The following is a 27,235-nucleotide window of genomic DNA, read 5'->3' on the forward strand; positions in this document are numbered from 1 at the left end:
CTTGCTCTTGACTTTTCAGATCATTGCTGGCGTCCAGCGCCTGAGAATCTGGACACTTGAGGTCTTCTGGCCTTGGTATAAGACGTATGTACTTGACCCGAAGCCATCGCCGGTCGCCGCGGCGGGGATAGCATGATCGGATCTCTTTGCCGTTCATCATTTGCAAATGAGCTCCATGGCCATCTCACGCCCTAGACTAAGCTCCTAGTCCTTGTACCACCAACACGTCTGACTAGCGAAAAGCTACAGGGTGTGGTGCTCTTATCCCATCACTGTACTTGGTCCATCATAGCGACTTGGAAATAAAACTTGGATGGTCAGGCTACAATGGAAGCCTTGGTTGATCTTTGGATGATGAAGCTTGGGTGCTGAGACGAGGATCAATTTGCATATGGCATGTGTATAAAGCAGAAAGCGTGATTTCGCATCTGGTGCAACTCTATCCTGCATTTGGATCAGGTCATGAGCCGTTGAATAGCAAATTGATTAGGTCATGCAAGTCTGAGAAAGTTGCGTTTTAGTGATTTCCGCTCATGAATGTTCTATGCCAACCCACCGTATTTGTTCATGCCGCATGGTTACCAGCCATAGATAGTGTTCGGATTGAGAAAGGCTCTATTTACCTCAATGGTGTATTGCGTTAGATTGTTCCTCCATTATTTCCCGTCACCATTGCGGCTTTCCATATCTATTACTTTGCGCATGGTGGTCATTCCAAGTCGCGTGCGCATAGCCCTGAACATCTCAAAAGAGTAGAGACAAACGAGCGACATTGTTTTTAACAACTGAAGAACTTTATGCAAGACTCGCCCGTTCATATCCCTTAATCCAGTATTCCGATTGCAGGAAGACGCCAACATTGATGGACTGCCATGGTTTGATTGGATCAACGACAGCAAGATCAAAACGTCGAATCAGCTACAGATATACTCACGCATCAGCAAATGGGTCGAAAACAGAATGAATTGCGTCGTTCAAGACCTACCTCAACAAAAACCTTGTTCAGCTCCATCAGTGCAATGTTCTTCCCAAGACATTGCCACCGTCCGTATCCAAACACAAGCTCAAGAGTCCCTTCCATAAGACGAAGGCTATCAACAGAGGAATGCAGCCATCTTTCTGGACGAAACTCACCCGAGTCTTCACCCCAGATGTCGGTTCGGCGGAAGATACCCCAGGCGTAATAGCCGATCTTAGTACCTTCAGGCAGATACTATCCTTTGAAGGTATCGCCACCTTGAGGGATTTCCTTGCTCATGAGGCCGACGACCGGCGGGTGAATTCGAAGGCCTTCTTTGATAACGGCTTGGAGGTATGGCATTGCTCGTGCTTCGGCATCAGTGACGATAGGGTGACTTAGTTTGGAGTTGTCGATCTCTGCTCGCATTGCCTGAACCACACGAGGATTGGAGATGATGTAGAGTAGAGTTGCTCGGATGGCAGTGGCGGTGGTGTCAGCACCTGCTAGGCTTGTCGGTGTTAGCTACCCGTCGTACTAAGGCGAAGAGTAAGGCCTTGACTCACATTTGCATCAAAATCTCCGACTCAACCTCATGCTGGAGGAGCCCCCGCGAAACAAACGAGCCAATCATGTCTCTCTGAACCTTGGGATTTGGACCAAAGCGTTCGGCCGCAACCTTTTTCGCGATCGCCATGACTCTACCTACGCCAGCTTTGTCCTTGTCCGACGGCAGCATACTCCTGAAAATGGGAAGCTGCAGCAGTTTAATCATCCAGGGAATTACGGTGGTAGTGATGATTGTCGGCATGCTCTCTTCCATCGCAGTGATGTAACCATTCACATCCGAGTCGGTCTCCAAGTCGCCAAACGCCTCACCAAAAGCCAGCGCAGAAATGACATCGAGCGTGAAATACTGGGCTTTGTATCCAAAGTCAAAAGGTATATCTTTGAATATGTATTCAGCATCAAGCAAATCGAGCAAACGCTCGACGTTCTCATCTATTGTTGTTTCGATGTTGTCGACTTCCTTGCCGGAATATGCTGCTGCCATTTTCGAACGAGTGCTGGCGTGCAGATCATCGTTGCGCTGGGACAGGACGTTGTCTTTCGTTGGATCCAGGCGCATGGCGTCGTACCAGCTGGAGCGTTTATATCGTGTGCGCGCATTGAGCATGTGCTTCATCAGATCCGGGTCGGACGTGATGAGGTCGTTGGGTCCAACGCGGGCGATGCCGCCTGTCCACTGGTGTTAGTTGGCAAATCAAAGTGTTCCGATGAAGTCGATAGAATGACATAATTTACAACGAAACCACAATGTATGACGAAGTAACCCAGTGAAATTACGCATATAACCAGGCACCGCAGTTGTACTCACCATATTTCTTGCAAGCTTCCCAAAGTTCAAGATGTGTGCGACCACCACCGACTCGTGAGATGAGCCATAATTGACTGAAACCCGCAATCGCGGGGCCTTTGAAATGGCGCAGGCGGGCCCATTGACGAATCGTTGATATAACATACCACAGAACAAAGACAACTCCGACAAGAGCAGCAGCCCGACCATCAAGGGGAATAAGTCCCATGACAGAGCCAATATCCTCAAAGATATCTATTGGAACATGAGTGAGTTAAAATGTCTCTGCACAGCGACGTTACCCCGCTTCTTTATAGATCCACGGTTCGTCAAGCGATACGCCCCGTAACGTTGCAGTTGTCTCTGATTTGGAAATGCCCGAGTACTGTGCACAGACTTTTGCGTGATCTGCTTATTTCCAAAGGCCACTCGAGAAGAAAGACAACGATTGTATTTGCTAGAACATGTCATTCAGGATGCACAGTTCATCAAGGGCGACAGTTCGCCCAGTCGCTCAAGCGCCCACTGGCCTTACTCCTGAATTGGCTCAATGTCATATTCGCGATTGACCTAGCTCTAAGCAGACATCCAAGCTGTAGATACGCTACTAGGTTTTAGAAGACAAAAACTGTTAGTCTGGGTGAGCGGGAAGTGCATCGGCATGTCCGATGACTGCTCCTTTAACCTGATTCCCCTACGCCAATTCAACCCACTCAATTTCAAACTTCAATATGCGACAGCTTATGGGAAAACGGTTGCTCAAGACCAAGAACGACCAGAAACAGCAAAAGTTCTCACCTTCTATGCACTTCTGGGGGGTATCCCTCTAGGATGATTCCTGTCGACGCCTATCCATCGGTCACGCAGATGAGTAACACTGGCTCTTTTAAAGCGGCTCATTATACGGTGAATGTTCTAAAGTTTAGCGTACCGGCGTGTAACACCAGCCGCACGGGTGTATCAACGGTGAGGGATTGGAATAGATGACCCCCAAGATTTTTAATACCCTACTGAACCACATCTGGCCGACGCAGTCAAGATTCGGAAGCAAAATGTAAGATTTCATGCTATCAGAGTGGACAAAACCCGGCATTGGTGCAGTCATACCCAGCAAAGACGGTGACGAATTTCGCCTATCGCAGGCGACTCACTTTTGCACGGCCTTCGTAGTGGCGAATGAGTCCAATGCCAATGCCAGGTTAGGCGAGGAGCTCGACGACTCTTACTCAGATGCCCTGTCCCAACGAGCACAGGAGGTGCACTCCCGAAGACTCCACCCGTTGGCTACCTTTTGCCCTGGCTCAAAGGATATGTTTGGTTATGAGTGACTACGCGAGATGTGAGTTGAGATCTAAAAGCGTATGATGAGCACCACGGGTCCCCCACTGAGAGTGACAGGTACCATACAGTAGACACATGGTTTTAGTGGCCAGTATATGAATGCGCCACGCCTCAAGGTGCTGGCGCCGAAGGAATGAGGGCTATAGAGATGAACTCGACTGTTCAGTGAATGATCACGAGTTTCCATGATATGGATAATATTCTCGGTGAGTAAGTGACCCCGCGACTTGAAGCTACAGATTATGGTTTGGTAGACTCATAGACCACGAACGCTTAATGGCATAAGGCTTACGGAAGTTGGACGAGATTAGGAAGGTAATAAAACCGTTGCAGAATTTAGTCAGCTGCTGATCACCTTTGCCGCTAACATGGTTGGCTGAGAAGACTTCGTGGCTGCTACGCCGAAGTACAATGGGAATGAGTTTTCGATCCTTATGTTTACGAAAGCCCGCCGCTCGTCTGCATACGCTGAAGACCATCGCCCGGCCGCAATACGCAACCTTTAAATAGCAAAGTATATAACTACTGGACTATGGATAGATGCCTCTGTACTATCCGCACACCCTTCAAACAGTAGGGGAAAGACAAGGTCATAGTAGTACAGGGTTAGAAAATGACTAACAGAAAGAAAGCATCAAACGAATTGTAAACTAGCACGCATGATATGATTGACTTTAGCACCTCCCAATACAGCTTCACATAACTATTAACGAGAAACCGTGACGATGCGTCCTGATTATTCTGATAAAGATTCACCCGAGCCAAGTGCCTTAGTTTCTTCGCTTGGGATATCAGACAACAGTCGCATCTCAAAATACTCTCCTTTGATCTGCATCCAATCCACTGCACCTTTCGAGACATCGAGCTTATCAGAAAACTCTCCATTGCCTTCATTAGCAAATTGATGGATTTTGTCTAGTGTCTTCCAGCGATCAATGTTCTGGTTATTATCCCCTGCGATGTGTTTATAATCCCAAGGTTGGTCCAAAGTGAAATTGCATTGGATGATGGAACTTCTTCCTTGAACAGAAGTGTGTTCACTAGTTGAAGAGGTTGTCATGAATGGGTATTCACTGCTTGCTGGTGATGCAAGAAGACCTTCCGCCACGCAATCGGTGTGTGTCGTGATCCAGGCTATTGGGAGCTCCATGAGATATTTGAAGGTTTCCGTGGAATGATTCAGGTCGGGTTTTCCGTCAATAATAAATGAATACGAAGTAGCTGGTATTCCTTCTCTTAATGCTTCCATGGTGTGCAAAATGAAGTGGGAAATCTCCTTGCCGGCAAACTTAGAATATACCTGATGTGGAGAGGGCATGCCCTCAGGAACTTCCTCAATAGATTCATTTTCGGTGGGAAAACTACTGACATCTACCTTGGCAGCATTTCTGGGGAGGATATTTCGCCACAGGTTGATTTTATGCTCGATAAACAGGTTTGGGTTTTCCTCGAAAAATGGTATTAAGCCAATGATGTGACACTCAGGGTGTCCAACTGCCATCCGATCCTCGTTAAGAATAAGCTTAGTGATAAGCAGGCGCTGGGTCTGCGAGATATTCTCGAGGAACCTGATGGCCAGAGCGGCAGCTGAAAAGAAATGCTTGCGCTGGTAGCAGTACCTTGTACCAGTATAACCTTCTTTGCCGACGTCACTGTAGCGCCACTGATCTAGTCGGTTCCATCGTTCTGTCAACTGTAGCTGTTCCACCATATCCGTAACTTGGGATAAACAGGGTATGGCCCAAAGGTCGAAACCAAGACCGAAGAAATCTGAGGCACGGCGCGATTTACATTCCATCCAACCCGGTAAGAAGTTATCGACCGCTTCTTTGAACTTCTCGGGGTACTGGTGTGCAATCTTTCGCAAGAGGTAGGTATATGTGCGGTTGCGTGAGACGTTGTTGTCGTATATGGATATGGCTATGGGGTTGCCTGCCTTTGAGCCACTTCCGGGGTGCTCCATGAACTCACGTATGTGAACCGTTTCGAGTAACTCAGCATTGAACTTTGGATAGCGGCGCTCCCGGGCGATGATATCGGCTATGTCATTTATAACGAGCGGCATGTATTTGGAGTATTGCTTAATCGGTTGCTCGTACATGTCGGGAGTCAAACAATGTCTCAGTCGAATGAGCATCGCAAGCTGAAGATAATGGTGATATGTTGATATAAAGTCAACCGCCGCGGCCTGCTTTCTCCATTCTCGCTTGTAGGCTGTTGAGAAGGTGATATTGTTGAGAGTGAACGGGTAATGGTATGTCTCGAGTGCAATCGTGCGACAAACATGTCGCAGTGATAAGTCAATTGGAAAGCCGTTGGCCTGCACTAACTTGTCGGATTCGGCGTCGTAGATGTATCCACCTTCGGCGGTGAAGTATTGTAGGTAGATTAGCTGGCGCATTTCCAAGGGGAGACCAAGGAAGCTAGCCCTTGGCGGGTCAGGGAAGGTCTCGAGAGGCATGACGATGGATCTCTGTCCTGTATTGCAGGGTTATGTACGAGGATTGAGGAAGAAGCATGAAGAAGAGACGCGGTTGGTGAGAGATAGCGGGGTAATTTATAAGCGGCCGACCACTGACATGGCATGACTCACACAGCGATATCGGCGTGCGCCCGAAAGCTTAAGCGTATTGGCAACAATCAACTACACATCTCCACCAATCAATGATCATACAGATATGGATGCGAAGGGTATCATTTGAAACTAGGTTCTCTCTGCTGGAATAAGCTCACAGCCACAAATCTCAACTATAAATAACACTTCAAGCCCACAACTTAGACATCAATACCGTGATGACTGACCAATAGCTACAGCAAAATGCTGATATCATTAAAACCTAAAAGATGACTCATTTTCCCGCCATCACGGGCTATAAGAAGCTAATACTACTGTCAGCCGCGTATTGTAAATGCAATGGAAGACTTACGTGCCTCTGGTACATCTCCCGAGACGACCGAACGCGAGACAACAACAGAGCAATATGGCGGCACCTGATAAGGTCAGAGGGTCTCGAGTTGGGTAAGAAAAGGACAACTAACACACACCTAAACGAAAGCTCGTCTGTACGGCATATCCGGATGAATTCCAGCAGCAGTATATCAACTAAAAAGGAATCAGAGACTGGACATGGACTAGTTCATAAATACTTACTGGAATTCCCCTCAACCTCAACGATATCAGGGATCACCAACAGACTCTCAGGAAAGAGGATAGCTTCAGGGCCATCGAAGATGAAAAAGACGAAATTTTCAAGGCCATCAAGTTCGAGGAATGGAAAAGGCTCTCGGACGACCTTATCCGGCCTACGCGATGATGTAAGCATTGCAGATAGTAAGTTGAATAGGTGGCACTTACAGTTGGCTATTCTTGGCACACATGCTCTTACTTGCACCATCCAAGGACTTCCTCAGGAGGTTAAGAAAGCCATCAGGCAAGAGAGGGAGGCGCTAAAAGCCCTTCCCAATAACAAGGCCAGATGCAAGAAGACCATGAAGTCGATCAGAAGAAGACTATTGAAAATATCAATACCCATGGCCAGAGAGTGAAGACAAGATAGTACTCACAACCGGGAGTGGATCAAGTCCCTGATCGAGGTGTGGAAGGCGATTCGCTGACTTGTATTTAGCACAAGATAGATATGAAGCATGAATGGGTGATTAATACCTGAGAGGAACTTCCTGCTACCCCCACTTAGCTTCGAACACTTAGCAACAGATAGGCTTCTAGAAGAGGTACTGACCAGGTACGGCGCGAAGCTATCAGAATTGTCAAGAAATACTGACGTACGAGAAAAGCTTGACCTGACTGACTATAAGTCAACCCGTGAGTCACTCGAGAGATGAATGATGGAAAGAGGCTTACAGAAAGTTTCGTGATGACACGTATGTCGGTGCCATTGGGGCTGAGCTTGAACTGTCAGCAAAGGTCCAAGTCGACGGCTGGATGACTCATACACGAAGGTTGGACTGGCTGGACGTATTAGTCAGCCCGCTTCGCCGAGTCGGGATGATGCGATGAACTTACAGAAGGTTCGGGGCAATCAGAAGGTGGTGGCGGTATTGAGTTTATGAGTCAGTCATAAGGTTCTAGCATGAAGAGTCAGTATCAGACCAAAGCCTTGACGAACAATCGTGGACTCACAGAAAATACACTTCGGTTTTAACACAATGGTAAAGCTCTGCCTCAAGCAGAACTTCAAACTGGCAATCCGACCAGCGGATCGCCTCAGGTCATCATAGAGAGGAACTAAGCCTCAATATTATGATAGGAGAGGATCCAACTTCTCCAGGAAGATGGATGGGAACGGTATAGCCCAGCATACCAGGTAGTAGCAACAGCACCCACCATCAAGGGGGTAACTGCCAGAGAGAAAAGGAATGCAAGCTGCGCCGGGCAACTGTGCATTAATAGGGTAGTGGTGATGTCATGGTTTAATGTGTGCACCAGAGACTGCGCCAGGAATCTCGTGGTGGAAGGAAGTAAGTGAGGAGGGGCTCAATGACGCCATCTTCCCTGTCCAGCAGAGCGATGGGTCGTAGTGCTCGGAGCGTAAGGGTGATGTCGGCCTGGAGCCCGCGTGTTCCTCCCTCTGGTGGAGGAGCGATGTGTCGTAGTGCTTGGCGCGTTAGGGTGATGTCGGCCTGGAGCGTAGGAGTGATGCTGGCCTGGAGCCCGCGTGTTCCTCCCTCTAGTGGAGGAGCGATGGGATCGAGTCACTGGGGAGTCTTCATCGTCCAGTTGTCCGGGTCGAGGAGAGATGATACCGGGAATTAACTCAAATGTGTTATGTTTTGACCTAACCGAGTCAAACTGCTCAATGTCGAAGTACTTCAAGGCCCATTGGGTTGCAAACCAGCTGTCCACGGTGAGCAAGCGCTCATAGGTGGTATGACCGACTTTCTCCTCAAGTTCCTTGCGTGCGTCCTTGAGTCTCTCGCACTGGACGAATAGATGGAATGGCGTTTCCCTATCTTTCGCGCAGGCACAGCGGCCAGACCCTGCTTCCTTGATGCCAATCTTGGAAAGATGGGACTTGAGGGCGATGAACTCGGTCCGGCAGTGGAGGAGAATGGTGGTTTGGGCGCGAGACATGTTCTCGCCGTAGTAGCGAAGACACCTTTTACCCCAAGGCTCTAGGAGAGCAGCTGGTAGGGGAGCGCTGGTGTCCCCGCGAGATGTCAGGGCTCTATCAAGCCTTCGTTGCCAGACATACTTCTCCCATCTGACGATGCAGCTTCGGGCAGCTCGAATCTTGATGAACTTCTTCAGTTTGACGATGCGAGCCTTTGGATCCTCCAGGGCTGCCAATCCTTTCTCACGAGAACTTGGATCTTCTTGAAAGTTGATGGCTTCGTGTAGGTTTATGATGCATGCCCAAGCATCAAGGTTCAGATCGTCATATGGGTTGCGAACCCCAGACTTCAGAAAGTCGAAGGTCTTGTCTGATACAAATGAATCAGGAAGAGATAAGAATAACTTGGCGCGCTGTAGAGTTGCCTGGGAGTGAAGAACTGTCCATATGTTCTCGATGAACATTTCCTTCTCCAGAATCTGCGGAGCAGTGCGGTAGAAAGCTCCGGAAATCCTGCGAAGACAGAAGGTGTAGGCATCCTCAAGACGCTTCATCTGCTTGTTGTTGATCTGATAGCTGATTCTGTCTTCGTCCCGTTCCCTTCTGATGAACCACGCTCCGCAGGCATATGTAAAGACAGGTCGGATCTTGGATATGAAGAAGAGGCGCATTGTCTTCAGGTTTGGGCCCCAATGTGGCCCAGATATGAAGCTCAGATAGCCCATCCTCTGCTTCGCTTTGCCAATAATCATCGAAATATGTTTCTCCCAAGACAGATCGCTGCTGACAATAACGCCGAGGATTTTCATTTCCGGTACCGGCTTCTTACAAAAGTCAGGAATGTTTGGGATCACGTCGTTATGGCCCTTCTTGCTCTGTCGTTCCTTGAAGTGCATGATCTTGTACTTGTCGGCCCCGAAACGAAGATCTAGCTCGTCTGCTGTGTCCATGACTCCCTCGTGCAAGAACTCGAGACCTTTGCAGTTGGCCGCGTAGTTGTCTGATATGGCCATGAGGTAGATATCGTCCACGAAAGCAAACGCAAAGAGGTCGACCTTGCTCTTCTTGCCATCCACCTCGACAGGGTAATTTGTGAAAGTCTTTGCGCGTTGGAGAAGGGGAGCGGCGAAGAAGAGGAAAAGGACAGGTGAAAGCGGCGAACCCTGGGGAACGCCCGTGTTGAGATCGAATCGTTCGGATATGATACCAGGAAGGTTGAAGGTTGCTGTGCGATCTGAGAGAAAAGACTGAATCATGTTGACGATCCATCGTGGGAAACCCTTGTCAGCCAGAGTCTGGATGAGGGCCTGCCTCCAGACATTGTCATAAGCACCGCTTATGTCGAGTCCCATGATGGTTAAGACCTTGCCCATGGCCCAGGCGCTGTATACCTTGTCAAGCATGTACTCGAGGGCTTCCGAAGTGGTTCTCCAGCCAAACTGCCTTGCCGGTAGAAGATATGGATTTGCCTTGAGGGTCTCTTGCATCCTCGAAGCCACAATCTTCTCGAGAATCTTGCCGACGCACGACAGCAGGGCCAGAGGTCTCCAGCTGGTAGGCAGTTCAGCAGGCTTGGCTGACTTGCGTACCATGACGAGAATGGCGTCCTTGAAGTTGGCCGGGTGATAGCTCATTTGAAGGCAGACTTGGAAAACCCGTAAAAGATGGTTTCGCAAAACGCCGCCTCCGAGTTGAATGGCTTCGTATGGGACTTCATCGGGCCCGGTCGACTTCCATCTCGGCAAGCCTCTGATGATCTCCTCGAGTTCCTCGTCGGTCAAGTTCTGTCGAATATGGAGCTCCTTTCCGCGATCATTGAAATTTGCTGGGCCTGGTGCTCTACAGGACTTGGGGCCGTTGTTGGCACGAAAAATGACCTTTTTGAACAGATCGACCTTCTCTTCAGGAGTTGTGGCAACCTGAGTTTTGGCAACCTCCTCATCCTCCTTGCTGGTGTGAATCATTATGGGTAGCTGCGAGGACTCCACGGGTCGACAAATCTTCTGTCCCAAAGACGCCAAATGAAAGGTCTTACGTATAGATGGGGGCTCAGTCTCGGTGAATATGCGCCACAGCTCTCGCTTGTCCCTCCTGATGTACCGTCAAAGCTGCTTGATCCGTTCTTGCATCGCTGGTGTTATTACCGGGGACTCTTGAAGAGAAGTCACACGAGACATTCGGTCGTTCAACTGCTTCTCGAGGATGGTTTGTCGTTTCCTCTGGAACCCAATCTCAATCCTGGGAGCAACAAGACGAATGGTTTCACTCAAGGCTTGGATCAGCTTGGAGATGTAGCTGACGATCTGCTCACGAGTGCTGAGGGGATGGTTCTTTGGAGGGAGGTGCTCAACCAGCTTGTCCATAAAGGACTTTTGATTGACCCTGTCCAAACAGGCCTTTGTTCGGACTTTGGTTCCGATGACGCGACAGATCTTGGTCTCGATGATTCGGTGGTCGCTTCGGAACCCTGGAGCTGGATGTACTCGGCAGTAAACCACGTCAGGAACAATATCCTGATGCGCAAAGGTCAGGTCGATTGTCGAACTCCTTATAGACTCGTCCTGCGAATTGGAATATGTAATTGTTCCAGGGACTGTGAGGAGCTTCATGTCGGTGCTGCTGATTCTCTCGTAAAAGTCCCTGCTCTTGGCTGTTTCGTTCCTCACGTGGAGACTCCAGCTACGATGATGGAGGTTGAAATCACCAACGAGGACCGAATCCCCGTCGGTGTCGTCAAGACGTTCGAACAAGGCGCCAAGGTCAAGCCTGTTGTTACGGTCGTAGACGTTGTGAATTGTGAGAAGGCGGCTGGCAGTCAGGATCTGAAGTGTGGCCACGAGTCCATTGTTGTCTCCAGTATCCATTATCGCTCGCCATGAAGTTGTTGGAATGGATTTGTGGACGTAGAAGCAAACGCTGTGCATCAAGGGTTCAATGGCTGGAGGTTCAGTGCCAGCAGGCAGATTGGTAGCGCCTTGAGTGCCATGAGACGGGTTAGCCGTAGCGCTGGTGGTAGCATTGGTCGCTGTGTTGGCCGCACGGTTGTTCCCAGTAGCTGAGGCTCCATTGCGCCAGGTTGGGTATTGATCCTCAGTAATGGGATTATCGGAGGAGTAGAAGATGTTGTATCCTGGTATATTGTGGAAAGCGAGACGGTTCGGGGGGTCCTGGATGGCCAAGACAAGAGGGCGGTCATTCTCGGGCGCGAGTTTGAGTGCATTCTCGAGATGGCGGATTCTAAGAGGCGCCCCTTTGAGATTGACACTCCAAATAGTGATTTCCTTAAGCAGTGTCTCGTCCTCGCGGACCTCAGTACCACTGATGTGGTCATCGTCGAAGTCGCTGAAGCCGTCGTCGATGTCCATGTGTTCGAGTTCTTCGAAGGCTACAATGTCTTCGATCAGAGACCGGTCTTGGTTGGTGGCCTCCATGTTGAAGTGGTGCAATGATTTCAAGTAATAGGCGTTTAGGGGAGTAGATTGATAAGATGGTGGGTTGATGAGTATGATGGTAGATAGGCCGGTAGCAGCTAGTTTGATGATAGCTGAGCTGCGTACTACAGTTATCGGTGTTAGTTATGACTGAGAGAATAAAGAAGAATAAATGACCAAACATACATCCAAAGTTTGCAAGACGGTTGATAAATTCTGGGCAAGTAATGAGAACCTTTAAAACTTAGTATATTGACAATGGATTGATTAGTGCATCTACGAACTACTTACCGTACAGGGCGATATATAGTCGTCTCTCAGTATGTTTAACGTATGAGCTGGGCTATATCTTGGGACAGTGGCTGGGTAGAATGGTTCAAATGGCAAATGTCGTGGTGCGATGATACAGGTGAATAGGAAGATAGTCGCGGCCAATAGTAAGGATAATATAAAGATATTTCTTTTAAAGGCGCTTTAAAGGATATCCATGAAGGTTTTTGATGATGGTTGGGCAGAAGTAAAAGGATTTGACAGTAGATAGTAGAGAAGTGCTGAATGGGCAAGAATTGGTTGCAAAGAGTAGAGGTAAAAGTGGTAATGTAAGGTGATGGTGAGGAAGAATAATGGGAGAGAATTTGAGGGCCTTTTATGTTTAATCTGTATCGCTCAGCGCCAAGTCGGACAGGAATGCACCCGACTTTGTGGCTTCGACCCCTCTTCCAGCGATCATCATGGTGCCCACGACACACCGACTTCATTGGTCTTCACCGGCTCGCACGGAACGCTCCTGCCCCCTCTGAGTGACTACATGAGCACTTTAGAACAAGCTTCGGCGTCGATAGCGGGCGCAAGGGCGTGAAAAGCTCGCAAACGTGCATGATCATGATATCACGAAGTATCCGTGAGCCGGTATCTGATCCATCGCCATCGACGCCAAACGCAACCTCGAGCATGGCCTTCTCTTGATTTCATACCAAAACATGACTCTGGATTCTCGACATCACGATGGCGTTGCCGCAAGGGTGCTGTGAAGCATTGCTGATGAGGGCATTGCAAGTGTATTGAGGTTGTAACTGGGATAACAGTCAAAAGCGTAACTCTACGATTCTGCCACTGCTTCATCTGCAGGATACACCCTTCATCTGGGTTCTATCATGGCTTGAAGCTCTTCATCTGAGCTACAAAGCCATGCGGTGTTATTGAAGGCAGAAGAGTAAGCCGGCGATGCTAGTGTATGGAGAATGACGATGCTGACAACCGGAATACCTTCATATAACATCTACCAGACAGTTTACCGTGCTTCTCCTCTTCAACACAGAGACAGACCTTCAAAACTAAGGGAAATACCGGTCCAGCTTCGTTTGTTCGGGACCGGTGTCTGGTGCTTCTCTTGCAACCCCCTTGCCTTTCCATCTTGAACCAGTCCTGGACTTTCGCTTTGACCGAGGCTTAGGCTTCTTTCCGGGACGGTATTCATCATCAGATCCAGCCTTGTCCACCACCTCCTCCTCAGACTCGGGCCCGATCTCATACTCAAGCAACTCTTGGTCGGTAGGTGAAGCAGTAGAGACAGGCGCACAAGTAATGAAACCCTGCGCTTCACTGGCTATTCCAACTTCCTCAGCAGAACTGACCAGGCCTGCCCTTGATTGCTGATTCGTAGCTTGAGAAGCGTCCCGCTCCAGCTGGTCTGCTATCTCATCGTCATCTGTGATAAGTCTTCGTGGGCTATCGCGTGGAGAAATCTGAAGCGATCCCTGGGACGTCCCCGCTATGAGGCTGCTATCATCTACAGGCAGCTGACCAGATGAACCGCGGCTGGGGGTGGCGGGAGATTCCAACAACCTCGAGGTGTTGGAGCTAGAATCAACGGTGTAGAACGATGACCCAGAGCTATCGCTACTGGATGTAGACGCCGTTGAAGACCCAGGTGTAAAGGAAGGCCTTAAACCACGGGGAGACCTTCTGAGTGGAGGTGTGCTAGGGTTCACGGGCAAAGGCAAGGAGCTCCCGCTCTCGGTAAGGGAAGACCCATCAGGGAGAACTGTGCCAGTGACTGTAAGAGAATTGGAGCTTGGGCTGGATAGGGAGAGTGCCGCCAAAGCCGATTCGCCGTCGTCCTGACCTAGCGATTCCTCGACTCTCACTCTCTTGCCGCCACCTGGGGATGACAGGACGTCGACGTCGTCATCAGAACTGCAGCGCCGCTTCCTAGCAGTCAAAGGTCCAACGGACGAACTCTGCCCTGGAGGAGACTCGTGTGGAGGCTGCGAAGCGGCGTTGGGATCTGGGATGGAGCAAGGAATCACGGCTGATGAGGAGCCGACATCCGATGAAGAGGAAGAGAAAGCGAGTTGCTCCCATGATCCTTCTAGGCGGACCTCAGATGAGGATGCGCTAGAAGGCTGATCCGTGACAGTAGATGAGGATCGGCGACCCTTACTGGCAACTGAGGTCTCTGGGGAAGGATCACAGAGAGCATCTGCTGGATTGGGCTCGTCGGATGTAACAGTGCAAGTAAGAAGACCAGTAGGTGTCTCGGGGACGAATTCCCAGTCTACTTGGCTCTCCGTGTTGATAGGTGTAGAAGGGATGGAGATGATTCCAACAATCATATCCCTACTAATCTCAGGAAGGCCTTCCAGGGAGACATCTGGAGCAGAATCCGACGGCGCCATGCCACAGGCATCCCTAACCTCCCGTGCGATCGATGAAGACTCATGGTCTTGAGGATACAAAGGATGGTCTGCACCGAGCTCAAAGATTGACCCAACTGGGAAATCAGCAGAAAGCTCGAAGACCTCTTGCTGGGCCGGTTCCTCGTAGGTATCCATGAAAAGATCCCCTTCACTCAACTCAGAGATAGAGGAGAACGGGGGCTCCACAGATACTTGTCTTGAAGGGGAAGCGCCGTTGCTGTTCCAGCCAGATCCATACAGAGATTCATCAAAAGACGGAGTCTGCCAAGCAGGTGATTGGTTGGTATAGTCGTAAAGTACCCTTCCAGATGCTCTCGGACTGTTAGCTAGAGATAGGTCGCCAGTGACTGTACCAAGGCGGCTTCGAGCAGACAGGACGGAAGGCGACGGCGACGCTGTCCGTAACTCGGTCGGGTTGTCATGGGTTTTGGTTAAAGGAGCTTGAGCCAGATGAGGTGCAAAAGCCTGAAAACACGCCACAATAAGGCGAGCCAACATCCCTTCTCCTCCGCCGAGGGCAAGGGAAAGGAGAGGTTCATCAGCTGTTGCTGCGCCTTGATCTAGGGGCCGCTCAGAAGCCTCAGACTCCTGTCCCCTGGTATCCCAGTATGCCCGCCCTCTCCATAGACTACACCTGTGCAGAACGTCCCGAACCGTAGGGTGCCTGCAGATTCTAAGCCAGTAGCTGGGATGATTGCCCCCACAAAAGAAGCACTTGTCTGGCTTGCCATTAGGATCGCAATCCTGTGTCGAATGTGGTTCCAGGCACCGACCGCATCGAACCTGGTTAGGGCATTGCTTTGCCATATGACCGAAATCCTGGCAGTTGAAGCACTGCTTCGGTACATACTTGGGATCAAGGGAGCTAAGAGGATTAGGATATATCTTCGTATTGATCTGTCTGCTCTACTTACTCGAACGAGGTTTGCAATCCCTCCAAAGTATACATCTCCCCAGAAGAAGCATTCTGGGCTTCCTCGAGATTCTGCAAGACAAGCCAGATACGGCCATACTTCCAGTATGCCCTATCGATGTTGAGACCCGTCTCTCGTCTCCAGAACTCTAACCTCTCCGAGGGCTTCTTGAACCTAGCCCAGGTGTCCTTGTTTCCCTGAGCATTGTTGGTAGAAGTCTTCCTGAGATTCCTGTTATACTCGGTCCGGGTGATGTTGGCAGGGCTGATGTAGAACTCCTCTGGACACACACAGCATCCTGGGTCATTGACAATGGTTTGCAAGCTTTTCTCGTGCTTCCGAATCTCTCGAGCATCGAGGTCGTGATCAAGGATCAACAACATCCGATCCATCTCCAGAGGAGGGAACTGCACAGATTTAATAGCGTCGAAAGGGAAGCCATTGATTGCACACTTGGTAATGATGGCCTCCGGGCTCAATATCTGGCTGGAGCCGGCTGTTATCTTGACCTTGAGAACGGTCTTGCGAGATTCCTTCCAGGCTAAGTTCTTCTTGGCCCAAATGCTTGCCATGGCCAGTTGTTGCAACGTATATCCGGACTTGAGAGCGAGGTCATTGGCGACCCCGACCGCTTCAGCATCTGGAGTCTTGAACAGTTTGCGGGCAGCAACAGGGCGGTCACGATCATCTACTAGATAATCGTAAATAGATGATTGTTCGAGGTCTTTCCCAGCCTGGGCTTGCGGGGAATCGGGTTGTGGGGAAGCTTGATGAGAGCCAGAGCCATTGACCTGGCTAGTACCAGAATGGCTAGGGGCATTGTTGAAACAGCCCCGCTGGCCATTCCTGAGAGAGCTCGTCCGTCTTCCCCGACGAGACTCAAAATCATGGCTAGAAGCTTGGCTAGTACCAGGGAGGGACTGAAAATCTGCAGTGCCACCCAAGCCGTTGTCATCGGCCTGGCCACGATTCAAGCCTCCCGGGCCGTGATGGTTGGCTCCATAGGCTGTCGAATGGGTAGGCGAAGATGGAGAAGAAGACATGGTGAGACGAGATATGGTAAAGAAGAAGAATAAAGATATAGGCAAGAGATATAATTGTAAAGGCGATTTGGTAGAAGATAACAGTAGATAGCAAAGAGATAATGTTGAAGTTGAGGGGGGGGATAGGCTGGTGGTCGAAGTGATCGGGGGATAAGCGGGATTTATGGAGTTCGCGCCTAGATAACGATAAATCGGTCACAAAGCATTGAAGATGAAGAAGAGGATGGTTTTGAAGAGAGAAAAAGACGAGGGCATGGCAAACTCCCTGAAAGGTTCGGCTCGACGTTTCATAGAGAAGATGCCATCTTTAGTATCATCCTCCGACAATCGCTGCCGAGAACATTCGTCTCGGGGATGGCTTGGAGCGCATTCCAGATAGCTGCGTCACCGAATTGCAATTGAATGGCAGACTACGACAGGTACAAAGAGAAAGCCCCTCGATAGAACAGGTATCGAACTAAGCTTGAGGAGGCAAAGGATTTCCAAGCTACCCAAGTCATGGGACAAGACTCGGCATGAAGGCGCGCTAAAGCTGCAAGTCGAAATAACTCGTTTTGACCTTGGGAGCAGGTTGCCTTGAGATGAGTTGGGAGGAAGTGACTGGGACGGTCTGTGTCCGGTCGATATGAGTCCCCAGCACAGCGGACACAATGCTCCTCTCCTCGTCCCTCCTCTCACTGTTGCGTGGTTCTTGGCTGAGTTGCGATGGTCAGGTCGACCAAAAACAGCCATAAAGAGTCATCTGTGTCCTCCCATCTTTCTCTCAGAATCATCAATCTCAATCATCTACTTCTCTGACTTCCACCAGATCGTTGCTCCCTTTTCTATTTTTACGACGTCGCCATCCTCATTCTTACACTGTATTCAAGCAGCTTCGCATTGTCTATTCAAATTCATTTCCTCCTTCCTTCCTCGAGAGAACTGACCCTTACTCACCATCACAGGTAGCCAGAGTCCTCCATAATACAAGGATGGCGAGATTTAAGTTATACGCCATCAATCAGGGACACAATCCGGGGTACAGAACCAACTGGCCCGCGGCCCTAAAGGAAGTCCAAGGCTATGCAGGCGCTGAGTGTAAGTTGAAGGACTCCTTTATAGCGGTTTACAATCTGACACTCTCAAACTTCTAGTTAAAGGGTTCCACTCTCTTGAGGAGGCCAAGAGGTGGATGAATGAGCCGAGCCGTCGCAAGCGCCGCCTTCAGCGGCAAGTCCAGGACAGCGAGTCGATACACCTTCGTCGTGGGTTGGAAGATGAGGTCGCGACCTTGAACCAGGAACTTGTCTTGAACACGGCGGAACACGTCACAATTGACCAAAGCGAGCTTGACGCTATTTGCAAGGGAGCTTCGGAGCTGACTCTCGGGACGGCTATAACTATTGGTCGGCTTAAGTCTGGCCTTGACGTTCGCCCTCTGCCTCATTCCCTTTTTTCTGCCGTTTTTTCTTCCCCTACTCCCTCTTACCCCTCTTCCTCCGGCGATACTCTTCCGTCATCTCCTCTTTCCGCCGGGCCAGTCAAGAGGACTTTTTCAACCCCCTCAGATTGGAGTTATGCTTACGCTATATTGCTGGATTTGATTGGAAGGACGACAACGCATGGCAGCTCGCGGAGCTCGCGAACCTGAAGTTGTGTTACAACTTTGGCTCCCTGAAGGTCATGCTTGGGGGAATGGCAGGCTTTCGGAAATTATATCATCCCTCGTTTCAGTCGGTCTCTATCTTTTTAGTTGGTCGCTCTACTCACTCTTTGAATCAACTTCTTGCACCCCAAGCCCTGTCTCCGGTGATATAAATTATTTGCATACAACGGAGCCGATGGTGGATTTCAGGGTGCGATTCGGACAGTGGTCGGATCTGTGTTTTGGGCATCGTTGCTTTTGCTTGGTAAGTTTTAAAGAAGTATTCCTTAACTTTGAAAGTAGAGAATAATTAAGCGATACTTCATATGGATCCTCTTGTAAGGTCTTTTGTCTGAACTATCTCTCACGCTTTGGAATCTGTTCGAAATCTATAGAGGTGAGTATGTACTGTCCCTTGGAAAGGCTCTTGTTCTTGGCCAAGAAATAGCAATGCCAGTACTGAACATTGATTGACTTGCAATTTAACACCCTTTGTGCTTCCGTGATGTCCTGGGTGCAATGAAAATATCAATAAATATATTATTGTTTAAGTTCTTTGTTCAAGTCGGCTTGATATACCGCAAAAAGTACGAAGCTCAAGTTAATTAGAGTCTTACTGATCCGGGATCATCTGTATATTCACAGACTCTCTCACGATTTAGCCAATTTTTCAATCCACAAGTAAACTTGACAGCCTCAAACTAGCGTAGGGGTTCTTACAACAGTGCAGCTTCTACCCGCCTCTGACCAGACAGCTGTCCAACATAATAAATGCATATTTACATTCCTCGTCGTATCGTAGAGTTATGACATATTTCCTTGACTGGTAATGAAAGTCTGGACGTCCAATGGCGGGGATTCGTGCGTTGGTGTCAAACAAAGACTCTGTAAACAAAGAATGTTCTTCTTTTGCTAAGCAAACGAGTCGTCCATCTCTCGTGGATGTCTTCGCTGTTCATCTTTTGAGTCGATTCTGCAATACCTCTTGTCGGAAATGACATTCCACTTGAGGAAACCTCCATGGCGATGAGTCTCGATGTGATGGTCGCGCTGCAAAGGGGCCCACAACCTTGTCACAGCTCCCTTCTCTGCCAACAACTCTATCGAGGCTTGTTTACATGTTTAAAAGTTTTGGAGACCCCACGCCACAGTTTTGATTTACTAGATGGAGGTTAAAGCAGGATCTATGTTGCGCGAGTCTTGGGGTCTAAAGCTGTGGCTTTGGTTGCTGGCGACTTGATCACTTGATGAGGTATCTAAGGTTTATGTAATCTGAAAAGAGTTATCTTGTGTATGAACTCTGAGTATTTATGCGCAGGATTATTAATATAAGCAGTAGTTGCAGTAAATAAGCGCTCTTTCTAAATCTTTACATCTCACCCCCGTTATCCATCCCATTTCTCAAAGGTCCGATAGGGTTTCTGCTCTGTTAATAGGCCTTCACCTCGACCAAGTATCTCAAGTCCTTTGTCACAATTCTACCTCAGGGATCAGCCGCCGCCGGTATGTTCTGATTACCAACTCTTTGACTAGCCTTAAACTCATCTACCACATCCTTGGCAATCCTCTCTACCTTCTTTACGGTCTCCAAGGTTGTATCCTTATGTGTGTCCGAGTATCCCACCCATTGACAGTGGTAATACCACTGACCCTTCTTGAAAACTCTAGCCAGAACTTTGAAAACGTGGTAGTGTGTTAAATAGGTAGCAGGACCACGGCCACCGCATTTCCGCCAGTACCGATACACCGTGCGGCTAGCGGTTTCTTGCATGAGGGCCTCGGGTTCCCACGTTGGTTGATCGTAGCCTTTCCATTTGACGAGAAATTGGACCGTCTTTCTTCGTCTGTTGACTCTGTGGCGCACAAAGCGCTCGATTTCGTATTCTTGGTCATCCTGATTGGCGGCCATATTGTATGAGAATAAACAGAAGCGATTTTGAAACCTTGTTATTCCTTGAATATTAATCGTGTTAAGGTCTTCTGTTTTGATGTAGGCTCGTTTGATCCTGGAGATGCGTTTTATACAAACTGACAGATTGCGAACATGACATACAGTGGACAAAGGGGTGGAAGTGTTCCAGAGATAGGTCACTGTTCAGCAAGATCATTGATTCTATTCTTTGGCTCTTTTGAACATTCGTTCGAGGACAAGCTACGCCTTGAAGGCAAATGTAACATTCAAAGAAGTAAGTAGCTAGGGTTCTCTTACAACACTCTGGCGTTTACAGGTCTATTGGCATCTTGGCTATCACGCGGGACGGGGCAATGGGCAAAGATTCAGGTCAATTTCCTACGAAATTCAGCGATTTGAGTCTCTCAATCACTCCTACGCTATCTACCGAATGACTGCGAAGGATCCGAATTTCGCTACTCTCCCAGATCCAATGTCTAGTTCATGCAGTTGACCAAGAATTGCCTCCTACCAGAAACGAAATCACTCCCATCTCGACTTATACCCCAAGAATTCCCCTCGATCGTATTTTCGCCAGCCTCTCACTGGTTCGCTGACGCCTTTCTATCTGCTACTCTTGCTAGACGGGCAACTTCGCGGGCCTCCTAATCCGCGACAGCAGCAGGAGCGTTGCTCAAGATCTTGGCTTCGGGTTCCCAGGTATTTTGATCAGGCGGGCATCCAACCCACTGACAGTTGTAAGCCCATTCACCTTTCTTCCAGCCCTTTGATTTGACCTTGTAGACGTGGAACTCTTCCAGTCGTGTGACGTGGTCTCGGCCCCCGCGCTCTTCCCAGTAACTATAGAGCGCTTTGTGATCGATCTTTTGTAGATATTCCTCGGCTTCCTAAGATCGTGGAGTATCGTCGGTCCATGCAACAAGAAACTTGACAGTGCTCTTTTCGCGGTTGACTCTGTGTCGGACCAGGTACTCGATTTCACGGTTTGCCATGATGTCTAGGTGTGATCAATATCAAAATCGAAATAAGAAGTCTTCACTCACGTACCGGCAGTATTGATGTTTGGGAGTAGATTACAGATTTTCTTGGTCCTATGGATGGGTTGCAAGGAGATATGATAGGAACAGAAGGGAGGCCATGCCCCAGTGGTGAATCGATAATCAGTAAGATCATTACTGTTCTCTTGGTTCATATGAACATCTACCTAACAGCCTGCCACTGTCATCTGTCGAAGAGAAATAGACTATAGTACTCTTGCATCTACTGATTTGCGAAAATAGACCTCCTTAGCAGTGGGAGGTGCTGATGTCCAGCGTCCAGGTCGATCTTTTTCTGACGCTCGCCAGGGGGCTCTGGACAGAATAGCAGAGAAAGAAAGCTCGAACAGGAGTACAATAGACAACCAAGAGGCTTGCGGTGGAACACGACGGAGAACCAGCATTATTTTCATTTCCTATAGCTAAAAGAGCAGAAACAAGTCCTTTCCAGCCGGGGGACTACAGGTACACTGTACGCGGCCCAGGGCGACGACAAAGGGGCAACTTGAGACCCAAGAGGCAGAGCGTGACATCAGCGCAATACTCCGATCTACAAGGACATGAAGAATTATCCTTCAAGGAATCTGCACGGTAAGCCCCTATCATCAAGATCATAGAAGCACCATAGACACGGTGCTGATGCCAATGGTCTTAGTCCACGACCAATGAAACACTCTCTGTATTTTTGCCAAAGCTTATGATTCTCTAGGGTCTCGATGCCTTCAGTATTTACCCCTAGGTAAAATATTCATTGCGAGACTTCATTCATTTCACAAGCACAGCTAAGCCTATAAATCTAAACTTCAACGATCTCAAATTGAAGAAATGACAACTGCCACGAGAGTTGGTTAACTACAGTCTATGGAACTCAAAAACCTTGAGAGGCTTGCACCTAAGTAACAAACTTTCTAGATAAGTTCGTTCATCATGTTAATTAATATCGCCCCTTAGAGTCTCAGACTCTCTGACCCTCCGAGTGTAGGTTATGTGTTATCGTGGAACTGTGGGTCAAAGCACTTTTGTTTCGGAGGATCTCTTCGCGTAGACTGGAATTCTTGGCATGGTCTCGAACGGGAATAGACACGCCATCGCTTAAAGCAATTCATTTTATTACCGCTATTAATAGTCTGAAGGATCAGAGTGGAACAATTGTTCCAATCCTTTATCGTATAAGTGTCTGAGTTTGGCTGGATGATACATCGCGTTGTGACCGACGCATCAGCTCATCAGTTTAAATACCGATGAGTACCCGTAAAAGTACAAGACACGATAGTTACATTCTTTTGCATATGCAACTTCTTGACAAAGTCTCTCATTAATATTCGTTCCCCAACCGTCACTCGTTGTATCCGACAAAAACAAAATGGCACGTTCAATCGCTCTCGCAGCTCTTCTCCTCGCCCTCCCCATCGCAGCGCAGCCCGAGATCACTTCAACCCCAGCCTCTACCGCTGCTGCCCCAAAGACCACCGACAGCATTTCATCCGCTCCCGAGACAACTGAATACACGATTGTGTCGACCATTACGCGCAGTAACGGCATCGACTATTACGCCGTTCCGATGAGCCAATACAATGCAACTGCCACTGGAAGAGATCCCGCAGCGACTGTTGGCAATGCTGGGGCTGGATTGATGGTTGGCACTGCTGGTCTTGTTGCCGGAGTTTTGGGCGCGCTTGCAGTTGTGCTGTGAGAGGATGCGCTGTGAGGATGAGGGTGCTGGACTGAGGCTTAGGCAAGCGGTGGGAAGGTCGCGAGCTCGGTTGCGGCATCGTCATCCGGCTTAGGGGTCATGTTGATCTGTAGTTCTCAAGTACAATCTACAACAGAACGTCCAACCACGCACTCGTTTCACACAATTTCCACGGTATATCATTCTATGAACAACTAGAAACTGTGCTCCCAGTTCAAAATATGACTGTGCGTCTGAAACGATAACATGCAGCATTTCGCTTTCTGACATCCCGATACGCCAGCTTCTGTCGGCAGAGGTCACAGCTCTAGCTCTAGCGCAGTTTGGCGTTGCAACACGGCATGAGTATTGCACGACGCCACAAGACCGGTTCAAACGGAAAGACTGACCTCTCTGTTGCGATTTGATACATTGCGAACATGATACACAGTTTGATGAACAGGGCTAGCCGTGAGCCCACAGGGGCAGTACGCACCGCAGACCAAGTATTGCCGGATAATTGTCTAACTGTAACACTTTTTTTTCCGCAGGCAAGATCACATGATCCTTCTCTGATGGCGACGCCTCGGACACTGGGACGTTCAACGCTCTCGCGGCTTTGAGTGTCGCGGCGCCGATGCCCGTCAGCCCCGACTTCAGACACCTGGTTCTCAACGTAGGCAAATCAAATCAGAGTGATTTGCTGTATCTACAAGTGTTACTACGTGTTGATCTACTGTAAGAATGCGTAAAATCCAGTGCAAACCCAGCCAGTTTCATAGTAGAAAGCGTTCTGTGGTTAATCTCGGTTTCGTAGTCGTTTGGAACCTCCGCGCCCAGCAAACGTAACGTCAGCGCGCACTCGGCCATGCACCAGTGTCAGGGCACAGACGAAGACGCCCAGAATCCACTACCTCCAGTCACTGCCAGAACGCCATTGACAGTTTGACCAATGGCACATTGATCCTGGAACGCGTCCAGGTAGCAAACAAGGCACGTTTGACTAGACGTTCTGCCAGTGTCACTGCAACAGCTGTGGCTCCGTCATACCAAGCACCTCAAATAACAAGCAACATTTCGTCTTGTTCTCTTTCTTCTTCTTTCTTCATCCTCCACCATCACACCAGCAACTTCTTCCTTTATTATCCCAACAACTTCATCAACCTTGGCAAACAACAACCTCATTCCTCAAATCTTTTTAATGGCTTTGACTATAGAATTCGAGATGCCAGACGGCATCGAACTTGTCATTTCCGTTCTGATCATCATTGCTTCCCTTGTTATCTTCTGGAAGTTCTTCCTAAAAAACGCCCCTAAGAAAAATAAAGCTATTGTTTGTGATGTAAGTCCCCCCAACTCGATAACATATCACCCTCTAACTGATCTATAGGACAGATTCACTGACTATCTTCCACCTCTTGGCCATAGAGCATTCAAGGCTTCGGAGCTCGTTCCGCGCCGAGAACAAGAACTTCTTAGGCAACAGATCGACAGAATTGAGCGTAATAGACAGGCTGCTTTCGCCGAGATTGGAAGAGTTTACGCCCGCCGAGTCCAAATCGACAAAGCTCTGGATGAAACTGTCGAAGCGCTCAAGCGGGAATTCCCCCATGATTTCGGACCAGCACTTCCCCTCAAGAAGAAGATCCGGGACCTGTCCCAGGAAATGGAGCAGTGTTATGGGATGGCAGACGATATTTGCCATCAGATGCATCAGATGATGGTGCAGCGGTTGAGTCTTCGTCGAAAGATTGACCGCATTGACATGCAAATGGAGTCGGCGCGTCTCGCTGAAATCATGCACCCTCACATTATCCCGACTGAAGCTCTGGGTGACCCGGACCGGGAGGAAAAGAAGCGCGAGTGAGGAGCAACAGCGACTGAGTGGATATGATCGTTTGGGTGATGGATCGGGAGCCGTAACTGTATGAATGAAGAGTTGAAGGTATCTCTGTGGCGTTTTGCGGATTTTACTTTGCTGGTTTGTGGCATACACTTTGGTCAACCAGCAGCGATCTTGTTGTACCCTTTTTACTTTCTTTGTTGTATTAACAAAGACTTTTTCTGTAACTTGGTCCGAAACACCTGGTGAATCTCATAATGTGAAATTAGTATGCGACAATAGATGCTATTCACAGATGAGCAACCGTAGACACGAACATGGAACAAACATCGCTGTTCACCTACACAGGTGTCAGCCTTTGTCTTGGCTTACGTTCGACAAAGACATATTCAGGGTTACGGACAAGCCCAAAATTGGCCGTGCTCGAGTCTCCATTATCAGATGTAGCCGTTCAAGATTGCTGAATAGTCTTTGACCGAACTGAGTTCAAGGTCCAGTTCGGGGATATCGTGTCGTCTTGCCGGGTCTCACGATGCGGGGGATTCTTGAGACTTGCATCCTGTCACAGATGAACCACACTTGGCCTGACAAGACCCCAAATCCCTTGTATAAACACAGAAAAACATGTATTTGACGTAGGCTATCTCTCTTCTTCAGAAATTAAACCTAATCGTAAAACTGTGCTCATTTCCAGCAAGGTGGAAGGATTCATGTTCTGTGTCATTATGTTCCACTTCGTGCGACACTTTCTAGGGTCGATACTCCAGAAGACGTAACGACTCATCCACTTCTCACAGAACTGGAATCACCGACTTGAGTAAGTAATAGGTTGCGCATTCACATCTCGACGTTTCACAAGCCTACACGCCCAGCTCACGCTCTCTCTTTTGAGATTCAGGCGGTTTTATTGAGTGAAAACAAAGGCTGAGGATAATCTTTATTCTACAGCTTAGTACATGCCACCAACGCCTTCTGCAAAAGACTATATCATCAATCCTCCTCTCTTATGATGTCTCAAGCATCTGGGTAACCCTCAGAAACCATCCTCTATCCCCACATAAAGACAGCCCTGACTACTCATCTATACTCGCATTCATCAATGACATGCCCAAAGCGATCCATCCACTCATCCTCCCCATAGAATCTCCAAGCAACAACGCCTCCAAGACTCCAATGCAAGACACCCGCTTCACGATCCATCAAATCAAGCTTGCACCACTGGAGAAGAGGATGGGGAGGAAGGTCACGCTCCTCGTCGTACAGCTGGTTCGCATTTAGATGGGAGTTGAGTAGCTTCTTGGGTTCAATCATGATGACCTGAATAGCACCGCTCTCCCATTCCGGAACCAGCGCATCAGCCCATTCCTCTCGCTTTGCGGCCCACTCCCCTTTGTTACCCTCCCAAGTGAGCTTGACGGAAATAGCCTCGCGCTGGAGTGTCTTTTGGTAGTATCGGTAAAGGCAATCGGCAATGAACTGCATCGAGAACGGACGGCATACATAGCTCAGCACCTCTTCCTTGTCCAGGTTCTGTGTACCTGGATTGCCTAGGTTCTGTGAATCTAGATCATCCGCCTTGAGTTTGACAGCGGGATCAAGTTGCATGACAATACGACGATGGCGAAGCTTTAGATACTCCATCACAATGCCCTTGAACATTACAACGAGCTTTGTGAATGGTGCGATGCAGGCGTGCGTGCTAGGTCCAGCGTCAATGACGTGGTCGGCGAAGTACTGAATAGAGAGTTCCAGCGTCTTGAAGCGCTCCTCGCATTTGCTGGTTGTCATCCAGGGGTATTTGAAGGCCTCATCGCGGTCCATTTCCGAGAATGCAAGCTTGGCGTCAAATCCCGTGAGCTCAAGAAGCTTTTGATGGTCCGTAAGAAGGTTTGCGTCGTTGGGTTCCTCAGAAGTCGGTTCCTGAAATGTAGACGCGACTTTGTTCATGTCTTTCATGAGCTGGTTGACAAGATCAGTAAACTCATCCATGTCCCGCGACTTCAAGTCCTTGGTCAGGCCCTGAACTCCAATTTGGAGGCCGTCGAGCATGCTGATAAGTGACTTCATGATGAAGATTGATTCGGGGTATTGGTACGCTGCTGATGATGTAGAGAATTTGTCTTGATAGACAATATTGTTCTATTTATTAGAATGGCTGTTAGCTCTTCTGTTTCGTTGATGGCTGTTGGGAATATGAGATGCTTTACCTTCTCGCTGACAGTCGGCAGTGTATGCAGATATTCCAGGTCTTGAGATCACAAATGGTATATTCTGTGCTCAGACATGGGGCTGGATAAAAACTTCTTGATCTCGTGAAAGTAGTTCGGATGAT

The 27,235-nt window shown here is 48.8% G+C and overlaps 8 protein-coding genes across 8 annotated transcripts; 2 read left to right on the top strand and 6 right to left on the bottom strand.

The window, feature by feature from the left end:
* Positions 1-1,213: 1,213 nt before the first annotated feature.
* J7337_011167 (uncharacterized protein) lies at positions 1,214-2,544 on the bottom strand (the record flags this gene model as incomplete). Its single annotated transcript, XM_044828717.1, has 3 exons — positions 1,214-1,469; positions 1,525-2,197; positions 2,337-2,544. The coding sequence occupies 3 exons, from the start codon at positions 2,542-2,544 to the stop codon at positions 1,214-1,216; spliced, it is 1,137 nt and encodes a 378-aa protein (XP_044677271.1).
* Positions 2,545-4,392: 1,848 nt separating this feature from the next.
* On the bottom strand, positions 4,393-6,117 carry J7337_011168 (uncharacterized protein; the record flags this gene model as incomplete). Its single annotated transcript, XM_044828718.1, has 1 exon — positions 4,393-6,117. The coding sequence occupies one exon, from the start codon at positions 6,115-6,117 to the stop codon at positions 4,393-4,395; it is 1,725 nt and encodes a 574-aa protein (XP_044677272.1).
* Positions 6,118-13,493: 7,376 nt separating this feature from the next.
* On the bottom strand, positions 13,494-16,815 carry J7337_011169 (uncharacterized protein; the record flags this gene model as incomplete). The annotated part of the gene is made up of 2 exons (XM_044828719.1): positions 13,494-15,723; positions 15,773-16,815. 2 exons carry the CDS (start codon positions 16,813-16,815, stop codon positions 13,494-13,496), a joined length of 3,273 nt encoding a protein of 1,090 aa, XP_044677273.1.
* Positions 16,816-19,922: 3,107 nt separating this feature from the next.
* On the bottom strand, positions 19,923-20,348 carry J7337_011170 (uncharacterized protein; the record flags this gene model as incomplete). Its single annotated transcript, XM_044828720.1, has 1 exon — positions 19,923-20,348. One exon carries the CDS (start codon positions 20,346-20,348, stop codon positions 19,923-19,925), a length of 426 nt encoding a protein of 141 aa, XP_044677274.1.
* A 647-nt stretch (positions 20,349-20,995) lies between these two features.
* J7337_011171 (uncharacterized protein) lies at positions 20,996-21,343 on the bottom strand (the record flags this gene model as incomplete). Its single annotated transcript, XM_044828721.1, has 2 exons — positions 20,996-21,191; positions 21,279-21,343. The coding sequence occupies 2 exons, from the start codon at positions 21,341-21,343 to the stop codon at positions 20,996-20,998; spliced, it is 261 nt and encodes an 86-aa protein (XP_044677275.1).
* A 1,408-nt stretch (positions 21,344-22,751) lies between these two features.
* J7337_011172 (uncharacterized protein) lies at positions 22,752-23,081 on the top strand (the record flags this gene model as incomplete). The annotated part of the gene is given in 2 exon segments (XM_044828722.1): positions 22,752-22,758; positions 22,777-23,081. The coding sequence occupies 2 exon segments, from the start codon at positions 22,752-22,754 to the stop codon at positions 23,079-23,081; spliced, it is 312 nt and encodes a 103-aa protein (XP_044677276.1).
* A 1,180-nt stretch (positions 23,082-24,261) lies between these two features.
* Positions 24,262-24,927, top strand: J7337_011173 (uncharacterized protein; the record flags this gene model as incomplete). The annotated part of the gene is made up of 2 exons (XM_044828723.1): positions 24,262-24,402; positions 24,451-24,927. 2 exons carry the CDS (start codon positions 24,262-24,264, stop codon positions 24,925-24,927), a joined length of 618 nt encoding a protein of 205 aa, XP_044677277.1.
* Positions 24,928-25,980: 1,053 nt separating this feature from the next.
* J7337_011174 (uncharacterized protein) lies at positions 25,981-26,970 on the bottom strand (the record flags this gene model as incomplete). The annotated part of the gene is made up of 1 exon (XM_044828724.1): positions 25,981-26,970. The coding sequence occupies one exon, from the start codon at positions 26,968-26,970 to the stop codon at positions 25,981-25,983; it is 990 nt and encodes a 329-aa protein (XP_044677278.1).
* Between the last annotated feature and the right edge of the window lie 265 nt (positions 26,971-27,235).

The sequence above is a fragment of the Fusarium musae genome, chromosome 8 (assembly GCF_019915245.1).
Source record: "Fusarium musae strain F31 chromosome 8, whole genome shotgun sequence".
NCBI classification, from domain to species: domain Eukaryota; kingdom Fungi; phylum Ascomycota; class Sordariomycetes; order Hypocreales; family Nectriaceae; genus Fusarium; species Fusarium musae.